The sequence below is a fragment of the Salmo salar genome, chromosome ssa20, assembly GCF_905237065.1.
Source record: "Salmo salar chromosome ssa20, Ssal_v3.1, whole genome shotgun sequence".
Taxonomy (NCBI): Eukaryota; Metazoa; Chordata; class Actinopteri; order Salmoniformes; family Salmonidae; genus Salmo; species Salmo salar.
This window is the reverse complement of record NC_059461.1, coordinates 27,746,487-27,769,072: the sequence shown is the minus strand read 5'-3', so window position 1 is coordinate 27,769,072 and position 22,586 is coordinate 27,746,487. Positions and strand designations below refer to the sequence as shown.

Below are 22,586 nucleotides of genomic sequence, written 5' to 3'. Positions count from 1 at the left end.
TGAGGAGTGTCTTTCGTCTGGCCACTCCACCATAAAGGCCTGATTGGTGGAGTGCTGCAGAGATGGTTGTCCTTCTGGAAGGTTCTCCCATCTCCACAGAGGAACTCTGGAGCTCTGTCAGTGGCCATCGGATTCTTGGTCACCTCCCTGACCAAGGCCTTTCTCCCCCGATTGCTCAGTTTGGCCAGGCGGCAAGCTCTAGGAAGAGTCTTGGTGGTTCCAAAATTCTTCCATTTAAGAAGAATGGAGGCCACAATGTTCTTGGGGACCTTCAATGCTGAACAAATGTTTTGGTATCCTTCCCCAGATCTGTGCCTCGACACAATCCTGTCTCGGAGCTCTACGGTCAATTCCTTCAACCTAATGGTTTGGTTTCTGCTCTGACATGCACCGTCAACTGTGGGACCTTATTTGGAAAGGCACACACCTGTCTATATAATTTCCAATCAATTGAATTTACCACAGGTGGACTCAATTCTAGAAACAGCTCAATGATGATCAATGGAAACAGGATGCACCTGAGCTCAATTTCAAATCTCATAGCAAAGGGTCTGAGAACTTATGTAAATAAGGCATTTATGTTTACATTTGCAAACATTTCTAAAAACCTGTTTTCACTTGGTCTATTGTGTGTAGATTGAGGAAAATGTTTTTAAAATCAATTTTAGAATAAGGCTGTAACATAAAATGTGGAAAAGGGGAAGTGGTCTGAATACTTTCCAAATGGCACCCTTTCCCCTATATAGTGCACTACTTTTGACAAGTTCCCATAGGGCTCTGGTCAAAAGTAGTGCACTATATAGGAACTAGGGTGCCATTTGGGACACATAAATAATGGGCTTTTTCTACATACCGAAACCTCAGTGTAAATGGGACAACATTTTCATATTGCACATCTTTTAGTTGGCTCATTAAATGCTTTCAATATTTGTGTAAGAATTTCAAAAATGTATAGTTGGTTGGAGGTTTTTAAGTCACTGACATTTGGAGCTATTGACATTTTAAAAATATTGTGTAATTTACTGATGGTCCCTAACTTGCCCCATAGGGATATTGAATGTCAAACCAAATTGACCATGGTCATTACGATGGGGTCGTGTGCAGCTGCACTCTGAATTGATGAATACTTGGGTGCTGTGGGCATGTGGGCAGGATTTGAAATAAACCCAACTCAAGGATAACTGTTACAGTACCCTTCATTCTGTGCCATACCATTTTTTTTCCTATCATCTGGCAAATCTCAGTTTTGGATGAGACTGACTTTATGACCAAAATTATCCTATTTACACTTTGCAGTCAATTTTGACACAAGAATAAATGTTTCTTACTCATAACGATGCCACATAGGCCGTTTTAAATAGTTGAAGTTTCTTTTTAGGGGCAGTCTATTTTTTTTTATATTTGTTTTCTTCTGTTGCTTCTGCAGAATTCTTGGAATCTGTCCTCTGGCAAAGTGAGCATCAACCTCATAGAATCTCATATAATAATTGTGACCAACCTGTCCGCATCATCACTGTTACTTACTGCTTCCCTGTGACACCAAATACAACTTTGACATTCAATGGCCTTTAATAACTCATCTCTCTCCCTTTTTTTAATGACTCAACGTCAACTCCAGGAACCTCCAGGAGGTCTGCCCAAGCACATTTTACAGATCATGAGGTAGTACATTACTACAGTTACACTGTACTAACCAGGGACCATAAATAGCTTCTATTCTCAAGTTACTCATGTGACCAGTGTCCAAACTGTCTGCCACAAATTGACTACACTCCACAGCTGCTGTCCACTCACACTAACCAAGTACTTACTTGGTAAGTACTTAGTACTTGGCTTACTCAAACTTACATTTTTAACTCACACTCATTGTTAGATTGCTGGGGTTTGCACTATGACAGCCTCAATCCACCATGGACATGTTCACTATTAGGTATACAATACCTCCCACAAGATGAGACACAAAAAACACCACCACTATATGTACAAAAGTATGTGGACACCCCTTCAAATTAGTGGATTTGGCTATTTCAACCACACCCGTTGCTGACAGGTGTATAAAATCGAGCACACAGCCATACAATCTCCATAGACAAACATTGGCCCGTACTGAAGAGCTCAGTGACATTCAACGTGGCACCGTCATAGGATGCCACCTTTCCAATAAGCCAGTTCGTCAAATTTCTGCCCTGCTAGAGCTACCCCGTTCAACTGTAAGTGCTGTTATTGTGAAGTGGAAAAATCTAGGAGCAACAACGACTCAGCCACAAAGTGGTAGGCCACACAAGCTCACAGAACGGGACTGCCGAGTGCTGAAGCGCTTAAAAATCCTGTCATCGTTTGCAACACTCACTACTGAGTTTCAAACTGCCTCTGGAAGCAATGTCAGCACAATAACTGTTCATCGGGAGCTTCATGAAATGGATTTCCATGGCCAAGCAGCCGCACACAAGCCCAAGATCACCATGCACAATGCCAAGCGTCAGCTGGAGTGGTGAAAAGCTCGCCGCCATTGGACTCTGGAGCAGTGGATACGCATTCTCTGGAGTGATGAATCACACTTCACCATCTGGCAGTCCGACGAATGAATCTGGGTTTGGCAGCTGCAGGAGCACAGTGACTATCCAAATGCATAGTGCCAACTGTAAAATTTGGTGGAGGAGGAATAATGGTCTCGGGCTGGGAGAACCTTCCAGAAGGACAACCATCTCTGCAGCACTCCACCAATCAGGCCTTTATGGTGGAGTGGCCAGACGAAAGACACTCCTCAGTGAAAGGAATTTTTCATGGTTCGGGCTAGGCCCCTTAGTTCCAGTGAAGGGAAATCTTGACGCTACAGCATACAATGACATTCTAGACGATTCTGTGCTTCCAACTTTGTGGCAACAGTTTGAGGAAGGCCCTTTCCTGTTTCAGCATGACAATGCCCCCGTGCACAAAGTGAGATCCATACAGAAATGGTTTGTCAAGATCAGTGAAGAACTTGACTGTTCTGCACAGAGCCCTGACCTCAACCCCATCAAACACCTTTGTGAGCCAGGCCTAATCGCCCAACATCAGTACTCGACCTCACTAATTCTCTTGTGGCTGAATGGAAGTCCCCGCAGTAATGTTCCAACATCTAGTGGAAAGTCTTCCCAGAAAGTGGAGGCTGTTATAGCAGCAAAGGGGGGACCTACACTATATTAATACCCATGATTTTGGAAGGAGATGTTCAACATGCAGGTGTCCAGATACTTTTGGTCATGTAGTGTATATGTGATCAACAAATATGAATGGAGTTTCAGTCATATCTGAAAGGGTTAGTGGAAGAGTGTTTCAATCAAGCCTGAACCACCTTTGTCCCAGAACAATTCCACTGTTGGCCTTCTTATGAAGGGGTGAATTGTTATAAAACTATACTGTAGGTCAATGTGTCACCTTGGGAAGGATGTGTATCAGCTAAGTGTTTTGTCCAGGAGTTGGACAGTTAAGGGACAGACTAACTCTAGTGACCTGTATCACTCTGCAGACATGACAACAACTGAACGTAAACAAAGATGTGAAAGGACAGTACATGTGTGTGACAGGTTTATAGAGCCTTAGAGATGAGCCTAAACAAAATGCTGTGTAGAGGATGTATCAGGAAACCAATGGAAATTATTTTACATTCTAGTACATTCTTAGCTCACAGACTTTGATATGAAGGGTTGGTGGCTAAAGTCCTTTGAGTCTCGATGGACTCCAAGAATGGGCATTGGGGGGCAAGGGCAGTGTCATGGTGAGAAAGTCATGATCAGGCCAGTTGGCTCTTTGGCCAAGGTTAGGAGTGTGGCGCTGCAGGGTTAGGGTGACAGTATGATGCAACATTATCAGATATGTCATCTTTGTAGGGTGAAAAAGTAGCATCTCCCAGCCTGATCCCTAGCTTCCATCTAGAATAATTGCTTTCCCAGCCCTCTTAGTACTTTAGTACTTTCTGTAATTCTTTGACAATCCCTAACTAGAGCCAGAGAGAGGCTATCCGATGTCAAACCAATTTTGCCACGGTAAAGGGTGAGTGACTGTGTACTGTTTTGTGAATTTACAAATGCTTGCCATGTGCAAACACACACACACACACACACACGAGACAACCACATTAACCCCCCCCCCCCCCTTTCGTATTTCAGTAACGTTGACTGGGTAAAATCACTGGGGGAGTCAGAAAAGCCATATTACAACCTATGTGTTGTGATAATTTCATTGTTTGCTCTATAACCTGTTAGTTCATATGCCTGACGACTGTGAGATATATAGGCCTAAAGGCAGAGACAATAAGAAGACAGTGGCAAAATAAATTATACCACTCATTTGTTTCATCACAAAACGGAGAGCAACCTCTCTCCGGTGAAGTTCACGAAGCATATTGCATGTGACAAAACACTACAGCATGGTCCATCAAGTTAATGTTTTCGGACCACTAAACAACTATTGATTTAGAACCACGGAGAGTTACCGCAAGTCGCAAAGAAAACAGGAGCTGCCTCCATTATTCCTGAACCATTTCAACTTCAACATTTTAACATCATCAAATCACCTATGCTTAGTCTAATACAGTGACGACTAAAAGATACCAAAAACAATTTAGTCCAATCAACGTAAGCTAAATATGATGTGGCTGTCCATGGTTCTGATTTCTGTGTGTGTGCAAGTAGAAAACACATGTTGACTCATCCTACTTCTGGAGAAACGCCAATGCAATCCTCTCATGTAAATGAAATGGTCTGTCACTCTGTCATAGAGTATACACTTTTTTTATTTTTTGTTGTCTTATGCTACCTGGCTAAAATGCTTGCTAGCTAGCCTAACTTCCTTTCATGGGCAATGTTAGCTAGTTAACATTAGCCTTCTACATTCAGCTACATATTGAACTTCCATCCTCTTAGGTCAGGGGCACAATGTATGAATTAATGGTTGGATCAGAATTGTCGTTATAATCATTGGCCAGTACGGAGAATTAAGTATAATCACAAGCCCAAATCCCTATCTCCATCCATGGCTAATTTTAGGAAAGGGACAATTTTAGCTAGCTAGCTAGCAACCGGAGGACAACAACGCAACGAGATGCAATGATTCAAGTTGTTTCTGTCAATGACTTATGCTCTCGATGCGATTTGATAGGAGTGACGCCAAATCCAAACCAGGACCATTCACAGTTGAGCTCACTCACTTTAGCTCAATGCTGATTAGCTATTATTTTATACTTTTCTTTTTCAAGGGAGGCCAAATGCTCGGTGGCTTCCCTTGTATTCAAATCAAAGTTAATTTGTCACATGCGCCGAATACAACAGGTGTAGCCCTTACAGTGAAATGCTTACTTACAGGCTCTAACCAATAGTGCAAAAAAGGTATTAGGCGAACAATAGGAATGGTAAAGAAATATAACAGTAAAAAGACAGGCTATTTACAGTAGCGAGGCTACATACAGACACTGGTTAGTCAGGCTGATTTGAGGTAGTATGTACATGTAGATATGGTTAAAGTGACTATGCATATATGATGAACAGAGAGTAGCAGTAGCGTAAAAGAGGGGTTGGTGGGTGGGACACAATGCAGATAGCCCGGTTAACCAATGTGCGGGAGCACTGGTTGGTCGGCCCAATTGAGGCAGTATGTACATGAATGTATAGTTAAAGTGACTATGCATATATGATAAACAGAGAGTAGCAGCAGCGTAAAAAGAGGGGTTGGGCGGGGGGGGGGGGGGGCACACAATGCAAATAGTCCGGGTAGCCATTTGATTACCTGTTCAGGAGTCTTATGGCTTGGGGGTAAAAACTGTTGAGAAGCCTTTTTGTCCTAGACTTGGCACTCCAGTACCGCTTGCCATGCAGTAGTAGAGAGAACAGTCTATGACTGGGGTGGCTGGGGTCTTTGACAATTTTTAGGGCCTTCCTCTGACACCGCCTGGAGTAGAGGTCCTGGATGGCAGGCAGCTTAGCCCCAGTGATGTACTGGGCCGTATGCACTACCCTCTGTAGTGCCTTGCGGTCAGAGGCCGAGCAATTGCCGTACCAGACAGTGATACAACCAGTCAGGATCCTCTCGATGTTGCAGCGGTAGAACCTTTTGAGAATCTCAGGACCCATGCCAAATCTTTTTAGTTTCCTGAGGGGGAATAGGCTTTGTCGTGCCCTCTTCACGACTGTCTTAGTGTGTTTGGACCATTCTAGTTTGTTGTTGATGACAAAGCCCACCAAGGAACTTGAAGCTCTCAACCTGCTCCACTACAGCCCCGTCGATGAGAATGGGGGCATGCTCGATCCTCCTTTTCCTGTAGTCCACAATCATCTCCTTAGTCTTGGTTACGTTGAGGGATAGGTTGTTATTCGGGCACCACCTGGCCAGGTCTCCTACCTCCTCCCTATAGGCTGTCTCATCGTTGTCGGTGATTAGGCCTACCACTGTTGTGTCGTCTGCAAACTTAATGATGGTGTTGGCGTCGTGCCTGGCCATGCAGTCGTGGGTGAACAGGGAGTACAGGAGGGGACTGAACGCACACACCCCTGGGGAGCTCCAGTTGAGGATCAGCGTGGCAGATGTGTTGCTACCTACCCTCACCATCTGGGGGCGGCCCATCAGGAAGTCCAGGATCCAGTTGCAGAGCGAGGTTTAGTCCTAGGATCCTTAGCTTAGCGATGAGCTTTGAGGGTACTATGGTGTTGAACGCTGAGCTGTAGTCAATGAATAGCATTCTTATATGGTGCTCCTTTTGTCCAGGTGGGAAAGGGCAGTGTGGAGTGCAATAGAGATTGCATCATCTGTGGATCTGTTTGGGCGGTATGCAAATTGGAGTGGGTCTAGGGTTTCTGGGATAATGGTGTTGATGTGAGCCATTACCAGCCTTTCAAAGCACTTCATGGCTACGGATGTGAGTGCTACGGGTCTGTAGTCATTTAGGCAGGTTGCCTCTGTGTTCTTGGGCACAGGGACTATGGTGGTCTGCTTGAAACATGTTGGTATTACAGACTCAATCAGGGACATGTTGAAAATGTCAGTGAAGATACCTGTCAATTGGTCAGCACATGCCCGGAGCACACGTCCTGGTAATCCGTCTGGCCCCGCAGCCTTGTGTATGTTGACCTGTTTAAAGGTCTTACTCACGTCGGCTACGGAGAGCGTGATCACACAATCATCCGGAACAGCTGATGCTCTCATGCATGCCTCAGTGTTGCTTGCCTCGAAGCGAGCATAGAAGTGATTTAGCTCGTCTGGTAGGTAGTCACTGGGCAGCTCGCGGCTGTGCTTCCCTTTGTAGTCTGTAATAGTTTGCAAGCCCTGCCACATAAGACAAGCGTCGGAGCCGGTGTAGTATGATTCAATCTTAGCCCTGTATTGACGCTTTGCCTGTTTGATGTTTCGTCGCAGGGCATAGCAGGATTTCTTGTAAGCTTCCGGGTTAGAGTCCCGCACCTTGAAAGCGGCAGCTCTACCCTTTAGCTCAGTGCGAATGTTGCCTGTAATCCATGGCTTCTGGTTGGGGTGTGTATGTACAGTCACTGTGGGGACGACGTCCTCGATGCACTTATTGATAAAGCCAGTGACTGATGTGGTGTACTCCTCAATGTCATCGGAATAATCCCGGAACATGTTCCAGTCTGTGATAGCAAAACAGTCCTGTAGTTTAGCATCTGCTTCATCTGACCACTTTTTTATAGACCAAGTCACTTGTGCTTCCTGCTTTAATTTTTGCTTGATAGCCGGAATCAGGAGGATAGAGTTGTGGTCGGCTTTACCAAATGGAGGGCGAGGGAGAGCTTTGTACGCGTCTCTGTGTGTGGAGTACAGGTGATCTAGAATTTTTTTCCCCTCTGGTTGCACATTTAACATGTTGATGGAAATTTGGTAAAACTGATTTAAGTTTCCCTGCATTAAAGTCTCTGTCCACTAGGAGTGCCGCTTCTGGGTGAGTGGTTTCCTGTTGGCTTATTTCCTTATACAGCTGACTGAGTGCGGTCTTAGTGCCAGCATCTGTCTGTGGTGGTAAATAAACAGCCACGAAAAGTATAGCTGAAAACTCTCTAGGCAAGTAGTGTGGCCTGCAATTTATCACAATATACTCTACTTCAGGCGAGCAAAATCTAGAGACTTCCTTAGATTTTGTGCACCAGCTGTTGTTTACAAATATGCACAGACAGCATCAGATACAGTGAGGGGGAAAAATATTTGATCCCCTGCTGATTTTGTACATTTGTCCACTGACAAAGAAATGATCAGTCTGTAATTTTAATGGTAGGTTTATTTGAACAGTGAGAGACAGAATAACAACAACAAAATCCAGAAAAACGCATGTCAAAATTGTTATAAATTGATTTGCATTTTAATGAGGGAAATAAGTATTTGACCCCTCTGCAAAACATGACTTAGTACTTGGTGGCAAAACCCTTGTTGGCAATCACAGAGGTCAGATGTTTCTTGTAGTTGGCCACCAGGTTTTCACACATCTCAGGAGGGATTTTGTCCCACTCCTCTTTGCAGATCTTCTCCAAGTCATTAAGGTTTCGAGGCTGACGTTTGGCAAATCGTACCTTCAGCTCCCTCCACAGATTTTCTATGGGATTAAGGTCTGGAGACTAGCTAGGCCACTCCAGAACCTTAATATGCTTCTTCTTGAGCCACTCCATTGTTGCCTTGGCCGTGTGTTTTGGGTCATTGTCATGCTGGAATACCCATCCACGACCCATTTTCAATGTCCTGGCTAAGGGAAGGAAGTTCTCACCCAAGATTTGACGGTACATGGCCCCGTCCATTGTCCCTTTGATGCGGTGAAGTTGTCCTGTCCCCTTAGCAGAGGATCATTTCTTTGTCAGTGGGCAAGCGTACAAAATCAGCAGAGGATCATATACTTTCTTTCCCCTCACTGTAGATGGCCTACACATTCAGAGACAGTGGCGCTGTTTCACTCGCTCGGATGCTTTCTCCGTTGAGATGCATTCAGCCTCTTATGACTTGAAGGAAAATTATGAAACACAGAGACGAAAGAAAAATGATTGACTCTTTTTTTCTTGGTCAATTATTGGGGGAAGCCCAGCTTCCTTTGGCATCCATGAATACATGCCACTCTTCGTAGTGCTCTTTTACCTCTATCTCTAGGAGCAAGTAAGCCGAGTGAACTCTGATCCTTAGCAGAGTCAAGTGTCACCTGGATATTTTTGTCCGGAAAGAGGAAGGGTGAGTTAGAGTTTCTTTAGGGCAGGGGTATTCAACTCTTACCCTACGAGATCCAGAGCCTGCTGTTTTACCTGATAATTAATTGCACACACGTGGTGTCCCAGGTCTAAATCAGTCCCTGATCATTGGGAAACAATGAAAACATAAAGTGGAACTGTCTTCCAGGTCCAGAGTTGAGTTTGAAGGCTTTAGGCGTCCTAAAGCAGACGCCATCTGAGCCACTATCAAGGCTACAAACCTCCACACACACAGTAGCTGCCATGCCTGTTTAGGTGTAGGTTTGCTAATCTCTTTAGGTAAGCAACTCTGGCACAAGACAATGACACAAAACAAACTAAGTTTGACAAATTAATGTACAAGCTGTACATACACCACTCTAGCAGGGCTCTCCAACCCTGTTCCTTGAGAGATTCCGCCCTGTAGGTTTTCACTACAACATTAATCTAGCACAACTGATTATAATAATTAGGTGGTTGATAAACTGAACCATGTTATTTACAACTCGGGTTAGAGCGAAAACTTACAGGAGGGTAGCTCTCCAGGAACAGGGTTGGAGACCCCTGGCTTATTGGCTACTCAACCGTTCAACAATGCTGTTTTGTTGCCTTGCCAAGATGGCGATAAGCCAGAACAGACAGAAACAGAATGGTGCCCAGGCTAACATAGCACAACGTTGATCCCCAATCCCCTTCGAGATGGCGCAGACTCTGGGTTGAGCAGACTATGAAATCTATTAATTACATCAAAAAGGCAGCCAGACAAATGTGTCACAATGTACCAGAGCGTCCGATGACCACCCAAGTTATTAGAAGGGAGCCAGCGCAAAAGATTACTCATTTAGAACAGCTAGTTACAGCTTTTATTTGGATTCTGAGTAACGAACTGAACAGGATTTGATTGCTGATGTAAATGGTCTGCCTGAGAAAGTGTTTATATTACCGATCATGCTCTGAATACAACAGAACGAAGCAGTTGTACTTTTTGGAAAGCAGATTACTCTCTAAGAATTACAGATGGAACAATCGGTACGGACAAAGGTGGGGGTTTATTTCTAAATCAGGAAGTGAAATAATACTGGGCTAAGACAGTATATTTTACATTAAAGACCACCTCCTAAGACACAGTAGCTTTGTACCCTCAAAGGACAGTGCTGTCTTCAGACCTCAAACTATATCTCAACCTTTACTGACTGCCTCTGGATAACAAGTTTAATAATGTAAAGCAGGGATTTACAGTTTGTACCATTGTAGCAACTGATAATGTAATAAAATGCCAATAATGTAATAGCTGCTAATTTGATAATGCATTTATAATGTAATAAATTGCCAATAATGTAATAAAAATGAACGCATAACGAAATAACGTTTTTGCACATAATGTAATAATTATGACATTGTGTTGATTATTACAATATGTGGGGGGGGAAAAAAATCCATGAATAGTGTAAGAACTTTAACTAATAATTTAATATTCACTCTTTATTTTCATGCATATCAAGTATTATTCTTCACTAGTAGCAGACTATACACCAAACCCTATTCCTAAATCATAGCTCTAAACCTGACTTTAGCAGTAATAACAAGACTTTCAAATTACACAATTGACCCCCCAATACACACCCACAACCCCAGTCAGTCAGTGAATCAGTGAGGCCGTCAGTTATTGAGTGAGTCTGTGTAAATGAGAGAGTGTGTGTGTGTTTGTGCATCAAATCTTTTAGCAAACTACTACTAAAATCTTAATGCAATGTTTTTTATAGATATAACCCAGAAAACAAAAATTAGTCTTTAGGACTTCCCCAAAACATCACGAAATGGTCGCCTAAAGTGGTTAGGACATTGTGTCATGGTCCCCTGGAGGTTTTGTCTAGTTCCTGGTTTGTCCCAGGAATATTTAAGACGTTCTAGTTCCTGAGAACGTTTTTAGGATGTTCATGGGACATTGTTTCATGGTCCCCTGGAGGTTTCATAATGCTTAGGTTATGAGTGTACTGATACACAGTAAGTATGATGCACATGACATCCCAGCAACTTTGAGAAAACACTTTATATTGGAGTTGTCCCCGTTGAAATTCAAGGGCTATGCATATTCATGAGGTCGATGAACGTGAAATAACTTTGCTATAGAACACCCCTCATTCTTTATATCAGAGTTGTGCCTGTTCACACACACACACTGTATCTGCCCTCTCATTGGCTGGAATGGTTCCACCTGAGGGGGGTTGACATGTCTCCACTCTGTCAGAACGGAAATGCATACGTTTTTCACTACTGCCAGCAATTTGAAACCAACGCATAGTAAAGTGTCAAATATTAAGGAGGGTTTCATGCTGAAACCCTCAAACACCAACAGTATTCACTAAATTATATTCAGGAAAATATTTTACAGGTTTGTCATTGTATTTTTTTGGATCATATTCATTTCTTAAACTGAGTATACCAAACATTAGGAACACCTTCCCAACATTGAGTTTCACCCCCTTTTGCCCACAACAGCCTCAATTCATCAGGGCATGGACTCAAGGTGTCAAAAGCTTTACACAGGGATGCAGCCCATGTTGACTCCAATGCTTCCCACGTGTCAAGTTGGCTAAATGTTCTTTGGGTGGTGGACCATTCTTGATACACATGAAACTTCAGCGTGAAAAACCCAGCAGCATTGCAGTTGACACGCAAACCGGTGGGCCCGACGCCTACTACCATAATATGTTCAAAGGCACTTCATTATTTTGTCTTGCCCATTCACCCTCTGAATGGCACACATACACAATGCATGTCTCAAGGTATAAAAATCCTAATAACCTAAAGGGACACTAGATGTCTTGTGATAGAGTACATACAGTCCTTGAAAAGATACCACAATTCTGGTAGTTTACTGGTAAACATAACATTTCCAGCTACATACCCGCCCTTTCCAACCCTAGTTGTGGCATGTAAATAGTGTTCCAGTGTGACACTTAAGCATGCCATGAGTGATTAGGTCATTACACTAATTAAGTGTTTTAGGACAATGTAATCACTGAATAATTAAGTTTACATTATGCACATTATCAGTTGCTACACACCTGTAGGTAAAACAAGTCATTGTCTTGGTAACCTTACTGTACACCCTGCCTGAAGGAATTATTTCTGTCAGTGGTCCAAGGAGGTGTGTGCGCATTCTGTGAGGTGATTGGGTAACAGTAAAGATCGCAAGAGAAGCTCTTATCCTGACGATTGTTTGCCCTTCAACTTGATCCTGGATTAATTTAAGTATGAAAGATACTCAGAGAAAAGCATCGGGTGGTCATATTTTAAGTAGGTAACCCATCAAGTGTTGAGGAAGTCAAGCTGGTACACTATACAGGATGTGCAATTTCTCATAATATTTGTCTTGACTAAATAGTCATCCTAACAAGTCGCTATTGGGGGAAAACACCCTTGCACAGCCACCATGAAACTGTCAAGGACTTGGGTGGGATCACCTTAAGGCAAGATACGACATAAAAGAGCAGTAGCATCCAGATGGCATTTCAGGTTAACAGCTCTGCTGCGTAATCAGTTATAGAACAGCAGGTGGTCCCCATGGCTTAAATACCCAGAAACATGGGATTATGGCAAATTACAATGTGTTACTTTATATTACTCCAACACTATTTGTTCACCCCCCACGATTGACCCAACTAATAACACCATTAGCTACTTATGACTGTGGCAGCACTGGTCAAACAATTGTGCACAAAGACCTAGCTAGACAGACAATTAAATCAAATACAGTAAAAAATAAAATTAAAAAGACAAGGAATGAGACACCAGAAACATGCTTCATGAAGGAAAGTAGTCATTTATTTCAGATCTTTGACATGAGGAATCAGTAGCCAACCTCTGAAGACAATTGAGACAAGCTACCTGTTCCTCAGGATGTCAGATGCATGTTGATAGAGAACAGGAAGGAAGAAATGGGTTCAATACAGGGATTGGGGGAGGAAATAGAAAAGGCACTCTTACTCACAGTAGCCAGCAGACTAGTCTTCGAGTGGTAACAGGAAACAAAACCAAAGCTCCAAGGGAAACCCCATCCATACAAGAGACAGCTTGTAAACAAGGCTGGTTTCTCTGTACAACACCAGCCAAACTTTGCCATCTCTTAATGTAAGGATAAGGTGGGGGAGTTAGGCGAACAGTAGACTTGTATGGTTAATACAATCACACCCAAAATAATCTGTGGTCAAAACAGCAACACTCATCACATCAGCCAGTGACAGTTCCCTGTGGAAGCAGACCAAAGCTTTTCTGTATGACACTTTGGAACCACGAGAGAAACACTGAAAAATGTTTCAACTTATTTATGGCATTCAGTCAAGTCAAAATGTGATTAAAACCTTTAAGCTGCCTTCTGAAGCCATTGCAACTTTCAGAGAACAAATAAATATATTTAAAAAAAGTTTATTTAATATTGTTTGCCAGTAGTAAGAGCTATGTATTGTGGCAAAGACAGCTCTCCTTCAGGATAAAAATTGTGGTTTCTTTGTAGCTACAACTGCCACCAATACCCAAGGAAGGAGGGTATTGACCTTAAACCATTTTATAAAATGTAAATAAAAACAGAAGGAAATTAAACTACCTTTTGAAGGAGTTGTTTAAAATTGAAACTTCAACATTAGGACAATCCAATGAGAATATTTTAAATGACTAAGTATAAAATCAAACACCCCTACAAACCGTCGCAGTGACATAGCAGCTTCTGACTTTTCTGTATTACGTCAGAAAACAGCACAGACATCTGCAGGGGCATCTGAGACTTTACTCTGCTTATTCAAGAACTTGACAATAAAAATGTGTTTGTTACTCAGCATGCAATGCATAGCATTTTTGAAAAACAGCACCCACTGACCCTTAAAACGTGCCCTTTTTATATCCTCCACAAGGATAATTGAAGTTAAATCTTGAAAAGGTGAGGGATTAGGGGGGGGGGTCACAAAACCAGACTAACAACAAAGTCTACACTAAAAGGAAAGATTGGGGCATTACTGTTTGGACCCCAGGAAGAGTAGCTAATGGGGATCCCCAATCAATACTGCTTCCCTAAACTGTTTGCTTCGAGCGGTGTCCCTTACATCCATAGCACCAGTAAATGAACATAAACGTGTAACCCTGTTAAGTCATTAGACTTAACGGTAGCAAAATATTCCCAAACTGATGAAGTATAAGGACAGTTAAGCCCAGATACTAAGAAACTGTAAATACTGCAGTTTGGTTAAGGCTGGGCAGGGGCTACGAGTTCTAGTGTGAGGGACATCAGTAGAAGACCAGGGTACTTCAGGACCTCCTCAAAGGGGACAATGAAGCACATTTCAGTGATTCAGGTAGCTAGCTAACACCCTTTTATTCTCTTAACATTACTTTCCTGAAATATTTGAGAACATTAGAGCTTATACTACTAACAGCAAAAAGACAGTACAGATGACAGAGCGGAGTTAGAAGGGGGGGGTGCATTTTAAGGAAAGGTGGAGGGGTAGATCAGGTTTTAATATGCCATTAAAGAGGGAAGGGGGTTTAAAGGGCCTTTCACCCCAAGACCATGCAGGCTTCTCTGTAGTATACACCAACAGGCCTGGGGGAAAAGCTTGACAGGTTTAGTATTTGAGCTTTTTGGGCACCTCCCATGGGAAGGATTCCCGGCCAAAGTGGCCATAGGCTGCGGTCCTCTGATACATTGGCTTCTTCAGCTCCAGCTCCCTGGAATACACAATCGATTCATTTTAGAGGCCTGTCACAGGAAATGACCTCAGAGCAACAGTTATAACACTCAAACCAGCCAATAGGGAGTGTCAAGCCACAGCAAGAAAACCATGATCAGAAGGGTTCATTAGGCCAGCTTGTAAAGAGGGGTGAGTGAAGCTTTGACACTTACCCTGCCAATCAACTCATCCTTGAGCAGTGTAGGGACTGCAGCTTGGAGATGGAAAGCACACTGATCTCATTTATAAATGGCATTGAACTTTAACAAGGTCTGACAACCCTATGACCTTCCAATTGGATGAGCAGGAAACCTTTAGTCATGCTGGGTAATTAAGCATGCCATCTAGCAGAAGAGACAATGCGCCAAGCTTTAACATTACATACTGTACTGGCATTGCAAGCAAGACTGGTTGGGTGCGAAAGGGGTAGAATATCAGATTTGGCAAACTGATCACAAGCCCTGATTGACAAAGCCAAACAGAAAGCAGTAAACACATACAGTAAAGGGTTAGAACCATCTCTGAACACTGGCTGTGATAGTTTAGGCAGAACAGAAAGACAGGAAGCGTGAGTAACATGAGGGCGATTCGGATAGAGGCATATACTTTACCTGACAATGACACCAGGACGAAGGTCAAAGTTCTTCTTGACGATGTCCAGCAGCTCCCTCTCACTCTTCTGGGATGTGCCATAGTGGAAAATGGAGATTGAGAGGGGGTGTGCCACTCCGATGGCATAAGCAACCTGATGTAGCATAGATGGATGAAGAAACATACAGCAGACTTTAGGTTTGATTTTGTGGCACCCCTTCGCGCCTATGATTTCTGTGCATGAGGTGTATCAATATCACCCTGCCCTTACCTGGACCAGGACCCTCTTGCACAGCTCCGCCTTAACCAGAGACTTGGCCACCCAGCGGGCAGCGTAGGCAGCAGAGCGGTCCACCTTAGTGTAGTCCTTCCCTGAGAAGGCTCCTCCACCATGGGCTCCCCAGCCTCCATAAGTGTCAACAATGATCTTACGGCCCGTCAGGCCAGCATCACCCTGCAAGGAAACGGATGAATAGTTCATGGTCATTCTTTTACCAAGACATACAGTACCAGTCAAACGTTATTCTACAAATTGCTAAAATAAAGAAAAACCCTTGAATGAATAGGTGTCAAAAGTTAGGACTGGTACTATAATTCTAACAGTACTAAAACATTTTTTTTTTTTTTTTTTAAATCTCATAATCAAAGTTACTTTAGCCCCCCCCCCACCAAAAGCTCAGAGTTCCAGGTTCTAGATGCCCAGTTCTACCTCCACCCCTTAGTCTCACCTGTGGGCCTCCGATGACAAAGCGTCCACTGGGTTGCATGTGATAGATGGTGTCATCATCCAGGTAAATGCAGGGCACGACAGCTTTGACGACCTTCTCCTTCAGAGCATCACGCATCTCATCCAGGCAGATGTCCTCATCATGCTGCACAGAGACCACGATGGTGTGGACACGCACTGGCAGCATGGTGCCACGGTCCTGGCGGTACTGAACTGTCACCTACACAGAGAGAACGTCAGCAGGGTGGTACAACAGCAGGTATGGATTAAAACTAGTTCAATGCTGGAGATACTGCTGGCCACAAACTAGGTTGGAAAGAGTGCAATATTACTTTTCTTATTCACTTATCTGATGCGTGATAAATAAACTAAAACAAACTAGTTTCACAGGCACTTTCTCAAGTTACCCTAATGTAAATTGCCTATCAATTACACACTGGCAGCCTACCTGGGTCTTGGAGTCAGGCCGGAGCCAGGGCAGGGTGCCATTGCGACGCAGTTCAGCCATTTTAGCATTGAGCTTGTGAGCGAGCATAATAGTGAGGGGCATGCACTCCTCAGTCTCATCAGTAGCATAACCAAACATCAGGCCCTGAGGATAGTTCACATAGAACTGTTACATCAGAAAGGAAAGCTGCACATATAGCAGTCAGATAAATGTACAGCTAATACTGCACTGCAGCAGTCCTCTGCATCCCAACACTTACCTGGTCCCCTGCCCCTATATCCTCCTCATTGCGGTCGATGTGAACACCCTGGGCGATGTCTGGAGATTGCTGCTCTAGGGCCACCAGCACGTTGCAGGTCTTATAGTCAAAACCTTTGGAGGAGTCATCGTATCCGATGTGGCGGATGGTGTCGCGAACAACCTTCTGATAGTCCACTGTAGCACGCGATGTCACCTCACCTGCCAGCAGGATCATCCCAGTCTTAGCAACAGTCTCTGAGAATGGTGGAAGGGGAAGAGTACATAACCACATCCTTTCAGAGGACACATCATCAATACTCATCTGGGAAAAACTCAGGGGAATGTTGCCATAATATAGACCTACTACACATTAACAAGATGCATCAAGAGTTTAATGAGCTGCCTCATTGATGTGGTCATAGCTGACTCCAGTGCAGCTAGAAGTTGCATCATACAGAGGTCATTTTTCTTACCACAAGCAACTTTGGCATCAGGATCCTGTTTGAGATGGGCGTCAAGCACTGCATCACTGATCTGGTCGCAAATCTTATCTATATATAAAAAGGGAAGACTAGAGTTGGCACCACTAGTTCACAAGCCTACACAGACATTTGTACAACGTTGGTTGTTGAACAGAACATGTAAATCGTCTGGCATGACACTGATGGGAATAATTGTAGTGCTCTTCTGTTTGGATTATGCTTGGCGCGATTGCATGACAGGCTACGCAGTGGTCTACTGACTGCAGTTATACACATGCTGTACCATATCTCAGGATTATGGCGATGGTGGGAGAGGCTGAAGCGGGGAACACCTTGTACTCGCAGCCGTGCAATGGGGCTAAACCCGCCACCATTTCCGCGGATTCACGTGTAAATAAAAACGTATATGTTTGGACGTCTTTGAGACGAGGGTGGAACAATTAATAGAGTCTCTTTAGAGGTCTTTACATAGCATCAAACGCTAGTATAGATCTCGTTCCCCGAGAGCACGCGCGCAAAATTGTCCGAATCTTCTAAATATTATGGCTCGGTCCGGGCAAAAGCGTTCTAGGCATACTTATGACGACTCGAGAACATACATTTTTTTTACGCGACTCAATCCCTAGGACGGATATTATTGCCTAATATAGGCCATGTTAACAACGCACAGCAAAGTAGCCAACGTTAGCTTGCTAATAAACCAAGAAGCATGCCGTTGGGCCTCACATGCGGCTTTTATGCAATATGGTTTGATCTGCAGGTAGTTAGCTAAGCATGTTAGCTAGCAAACTAGGCTAAGCACCACCGACTTGCATGTGTGCTAGCAAGCTAACGTTTGTTACCTATATCTAAATAAATAGGTACACAGCAAAGTTGTGTTTTTATTATAGGGGGTATTTGTAGCTAGTTAGGTCTTACCAGGGTGTCCTTCTCCTACCGACTCAGAGGTGAATAGGAAGCAGTCCTCGTCAATAAGGGAGTTATGAAAACCGTTCATCTGTCCGTTCATCATTGTTAGCGTTCTTCGTTTGGCAGATAAAATAAAGTAATGCCGTACCTAGCAAAATGTTGTGGCTTTTATTAATTAATTAATCGTGTCCTCCTGCGACTTCTCCTCAGTCAGTTCATGTCATGCATTCACGATCTTTCGTTCGTGGCGCTCGAGTATTTATTCACAAATTCAGAAACGTCACTGGCTTGGGTAAATTTTGACTCGTTCAATTGTCCAGCCTACAGCGTAGGGAGCGTTTGACGAAACCGTATTACACGTGGGGGTGGAACCAACCATTGACACCTATGTCTAGATTGTATATTGCTTTTGTCGAATTGACGTCAAAAGTTGTTTTGGTGCATTCTAGCTAACCCTAACCTTAACCTATTCCCCCCAACCGGCTACATTAATTATCCTAAACTGTTGCGTAAATTATTCTAAACCTGCTACGGAAAGTCAATTTTTTACAAAAGCTGTATCCCTTCGAGAGAAAACCACCATTGACCAGGTGGCTCTACTGACAGCAAAGGTTTTGGGTATCGTGGTTCCTCATCCTATTTCTCGAGTCATCGTTGTAGGATTCGATTGCATCAGCCGTTGTTTATTCATATATGCACTTTTAGGGAAACTACATTAATTAGGCCACAATATTGCTACCGAGTTTTCCTGTAGCTACATAAATTGCCTGTATTGGTGGAATAAATGGTGAAAGTGCATTTTCACATCGATAAATTAATGGCAAAACAGGTCAACAGTCTTTAGTACAGCCTATAGCTGTCTATAGTGTACAAGCTGAATAACCAGTCACCAAGAGAAATGTTCAGGGGCAGGGGGTATAAAAAACAAACGGTAAAGCAAGGAATACAGTTGTTTTGTAGGCTATAATGTTGTATATAATTTACAAAATTCTGTAAAAGTATGTATTATTTTGATGTTTTGGGCTCCCGAGTGGCTCAGCGGTCTAAGGCAATGCATCCCAGCGCTAGAGGGGTCACTACAGACTCCCTGGTTCGAATTCAGGTTATATCACAACCGGCCGTGATTGTGAGTCCCATGTATGCCGTCAATGTAAATAATAATTTGTTCTTAATAACTGACTTGCCTAGTTAAATAAAATAAAAATGTGCACAGTACATTTATTTGCATTAAGCAATGATGGGGATTTTTATCATTTCACATTTCGTTTTTCTTTGAACACTGTAAACTGCAGATTTATTACATTGTATTTGGCATCTAATCTTTCGAATTTAGAAACAGGTTGGTCAAACAGGTGATCAGGGTCCAGCTATGAAATGTGCATCCTCAGTACTTTTTGAAACCAAACTAACGGCAAATCCGTCAATGTACAAACATTGTAAATGTTATCTGCACTCAAAAAGGTATCCAATGTTCAAAGCCAGGGCTTTTGATTTAGTTACAAAACGGAGAGGCTGATCTGATCAATCTAGCCTGAAGGGGAATGGTGAAATGGGGGCTTTTTGTGAAACCCGGAATTCAGTTATGCAAGCGATAACACGCTCAGCCTACGCAGGATCGTCCATTTTACTTTGTCATAAACTTATTTTCAGGTTTATCAGGTTGCTCCCGGGTGTGTATGTCCCTAATCATTGCAACGGTTGGTAGAACTGTAAATCGCATTTTGGATGGCTGTTTTATGTCTTTATAAGAAGAGCTTGAACCGGTGTGCACTTCAAATGTTATGGAACCTCTTATAGAATATTGGCTCTAAAATATAAGGAGTACTGGCACCCCAAAATGAGCATCGACACCTATTTCAGTCCACTTAATCTTGAATTCATATTCATTAAAGATTTTAAAAACGTTAACTTGCACTTTATTGTCTGGTAGATATTGTATGTCGTGTTATTATCAGAAAGTGGGGGCACTTGGTGCACTCTAAATGGACCTCCGTTCATGTCAGATCAGTGACATAACAAAGAGAGATGAAAAATACATAACTTTAGACATTCTACTCAACTCACCCAGCACAGCTTTCATTCACTGGTGGATTCATTGTCACTAGTATTGATTGCTGGGCCACGTGAAATCTGTCTGCATGTACAGTATAGCTTTCCAGCTGTACTTTTTACTCCTTCCAATACCTAGGAACATGATGGCATGGATGTGTTGAAAAGGGCTCCATTACCAAGTGAATAACATTTGTACCACAGATGGTCTGGCCACAGCAAGGCACTGTAGATCTGCAGCATCAAATGACAAACATCCAGCACAACACTTCAGCAATACATACTAAATTAAAGGCCAATCTGGCACAGGACAGCTGGATGCATGAGCTAACCATGTTATGGTCGACTAGGTCAAGAATGAGTGTGTGCATGTCTGGTGTGTGTTTGGCATTACTGCTTGACCTACATAATGACACCCAACACAGACACCCACAAAGTTATTTATCTAATACAAGGCTCCAATATGGCCCTGGGCTTGCCTCTAGTCTTGCATCAAGAGGGGCTTTCATTCAGCCTGCAACATGTTCCATTCTGTTCTTTCTCAAAATGTGGGATTAAGAGTGGGATTATTTCCTCATTGTTACTGATAATGAAGGGTTACAGCACCCTTTACAGGGCCAGGGTTGTGCAGCATTGGTGTTTAGGTTCAATGTAAGGATGCTAAAAGAGAGGATTACAAGAAATACAAATTAGACCGCTTAGCACAATATTGAGATATAAACTGAGTGTGCAAAACATTAGGACCACCTGTCCTTCCATGACATAGACTGACCAGGTGAAAGCTATGATCCCTTATTGATGTCACCTGTTAAAGCTACTTCAATCAGTGTATATGAAGGGGAGGAGACAGGTTAATCGACGGCTTTTTAAGCCTTGAAACAATTGAAACTGGTATAGGTGTGCCATTCAGAGGACGAATGGGCACAGGGCCAGCTCCAGGCATAAGCGGTCACTTTAAAAAAAAAACTTGCTTTAAAACTGCAACATTTATTGCATTTTGGGGGGGAACTCAGTCGGGGTTCCAATTTACGGTTGAGCGGTAGAATACATAAGGTGCAAGTTCAAAATTTGGTTGTGCATCAGCAATTTTTCTGTTGTCAGTCACCGACAGTCACTCAATTAGCCACATCAGCTAACAATTTTTAGATTGGTAAATTAGTCTAGCCAGCTATCTAAAGTTGTAGCAATCATGGCCGAATACCAACCAGGCACGTAGGGCACATGCAAGGGGCCCTGACCTCCAGCGGGCCCCCATTGATTTTGTTAGTCACTCTCACTCAGATATCATTAACATGGCATAAATCGTGTCAAAATGTGTAGAATTGCAGGAAAGTAGCTTTAAAACTCTCCACCCTGTGACAAAATGGTATGAATTGCAAAAAAATAAAACTGCATATTTGTCTCGGTCCCATGGCAAAAATGAGTATATTTGCAGGAAATCTGAAATAAAATTGCAAATAATTATTTCTGCCCCATGTCAAAAGGTGTAGAATTGCAAAACAATAACGTTAAAAGATTTTTCTCTCCACCTTCAAGGGGAGGGGGCACTAAAATGTAGAGTCCATGCCCCAACAAATTGAGGCTGTTCTGAGGGCAAAAGGGGGTGCAACTCAATATTAGGAAGGTGTTCCTAATGTTTTGTACACTCAGTGTATATTAGTGACTAGAAGTCAACAGCAAAAGTGGTACCCCTCCCTCATTCAATGCCATGCAATACAGAGATAAACATCTACCATGCCAGAAATGAGTTAATCATCCCAATTTAGGAGCAAAAAGTATTGTGCGAGTGAAGTACAGTGCGAGTGAAAACCAAACAGAATCTGTGCCAGCAAAAGTGATCTGCAAAACAATGTGCTTAGTTACAAGCAGGGCATATTACATCTGAAAGGAATCTGCAAACTCATCTTTAGTTTGATACTTTTCTCATTCACTCATTGTCATATAATTGGAGCAGAGGAGGGACAATGAGTCAACTGCGATCCTATTATTATCAAGCCATGTGTAAATCCAAACATCCTGCTTCATATCAGCTGCCCCAGTCAGAATGACAAAGCATTTTTTGAGAGCGATTGTGTCTGGTATGTGGCTGAGACACAATAGCCCTGCCACGTTCCCCTCTGCCTCAACACCAGCCCGGTGTTGCATCAGGGAGAACAGAGAGCTGGCATTCCCCCTACACACAGCTCTGAGAAAAATAACAAAAACGTTAGCCTCTAATTATATTATGACTAG

At 43.0% G+C, this 22,586-nt stretch overlaps 1 protein-coding gene across 1 annotated transcript; it reads right to left on the bottom strand.

Annotated features, from left to right (window-relative positions):
* Positions 1-12,991: 12,991 nt before the first annotated feature.
* On the bottom strand, positions 12,992-18,842 carry LOC106580346 (S-adenosylmethionine synthase). Its single transcript, XM_014161279.2, has 8 exons — positions 18,315-18,842; positions 17,388-17,465; positions 16,934-17,169; positions 16,675-16,818; positions 16,228-16,446; positions 15,771-15,953; positions 15,520-15,653; positions 12,992-14,906 (listed from the first exon to the last, which is right to left on the bottom strand). Exons 1-8 carry the CDS (start codon positions 18,406-18,408, stop codon positions 14,804-14,806), a joined length of 1,191 nt encoding a protein of 396 aa, XP_014016754.2. The 5' UTR covers positions 18,409-18,842; the 3' UTR covers positions 12,992-14,803.
* Positions 18,843-22,586: the final 3,744 nt, after the last annotated feature.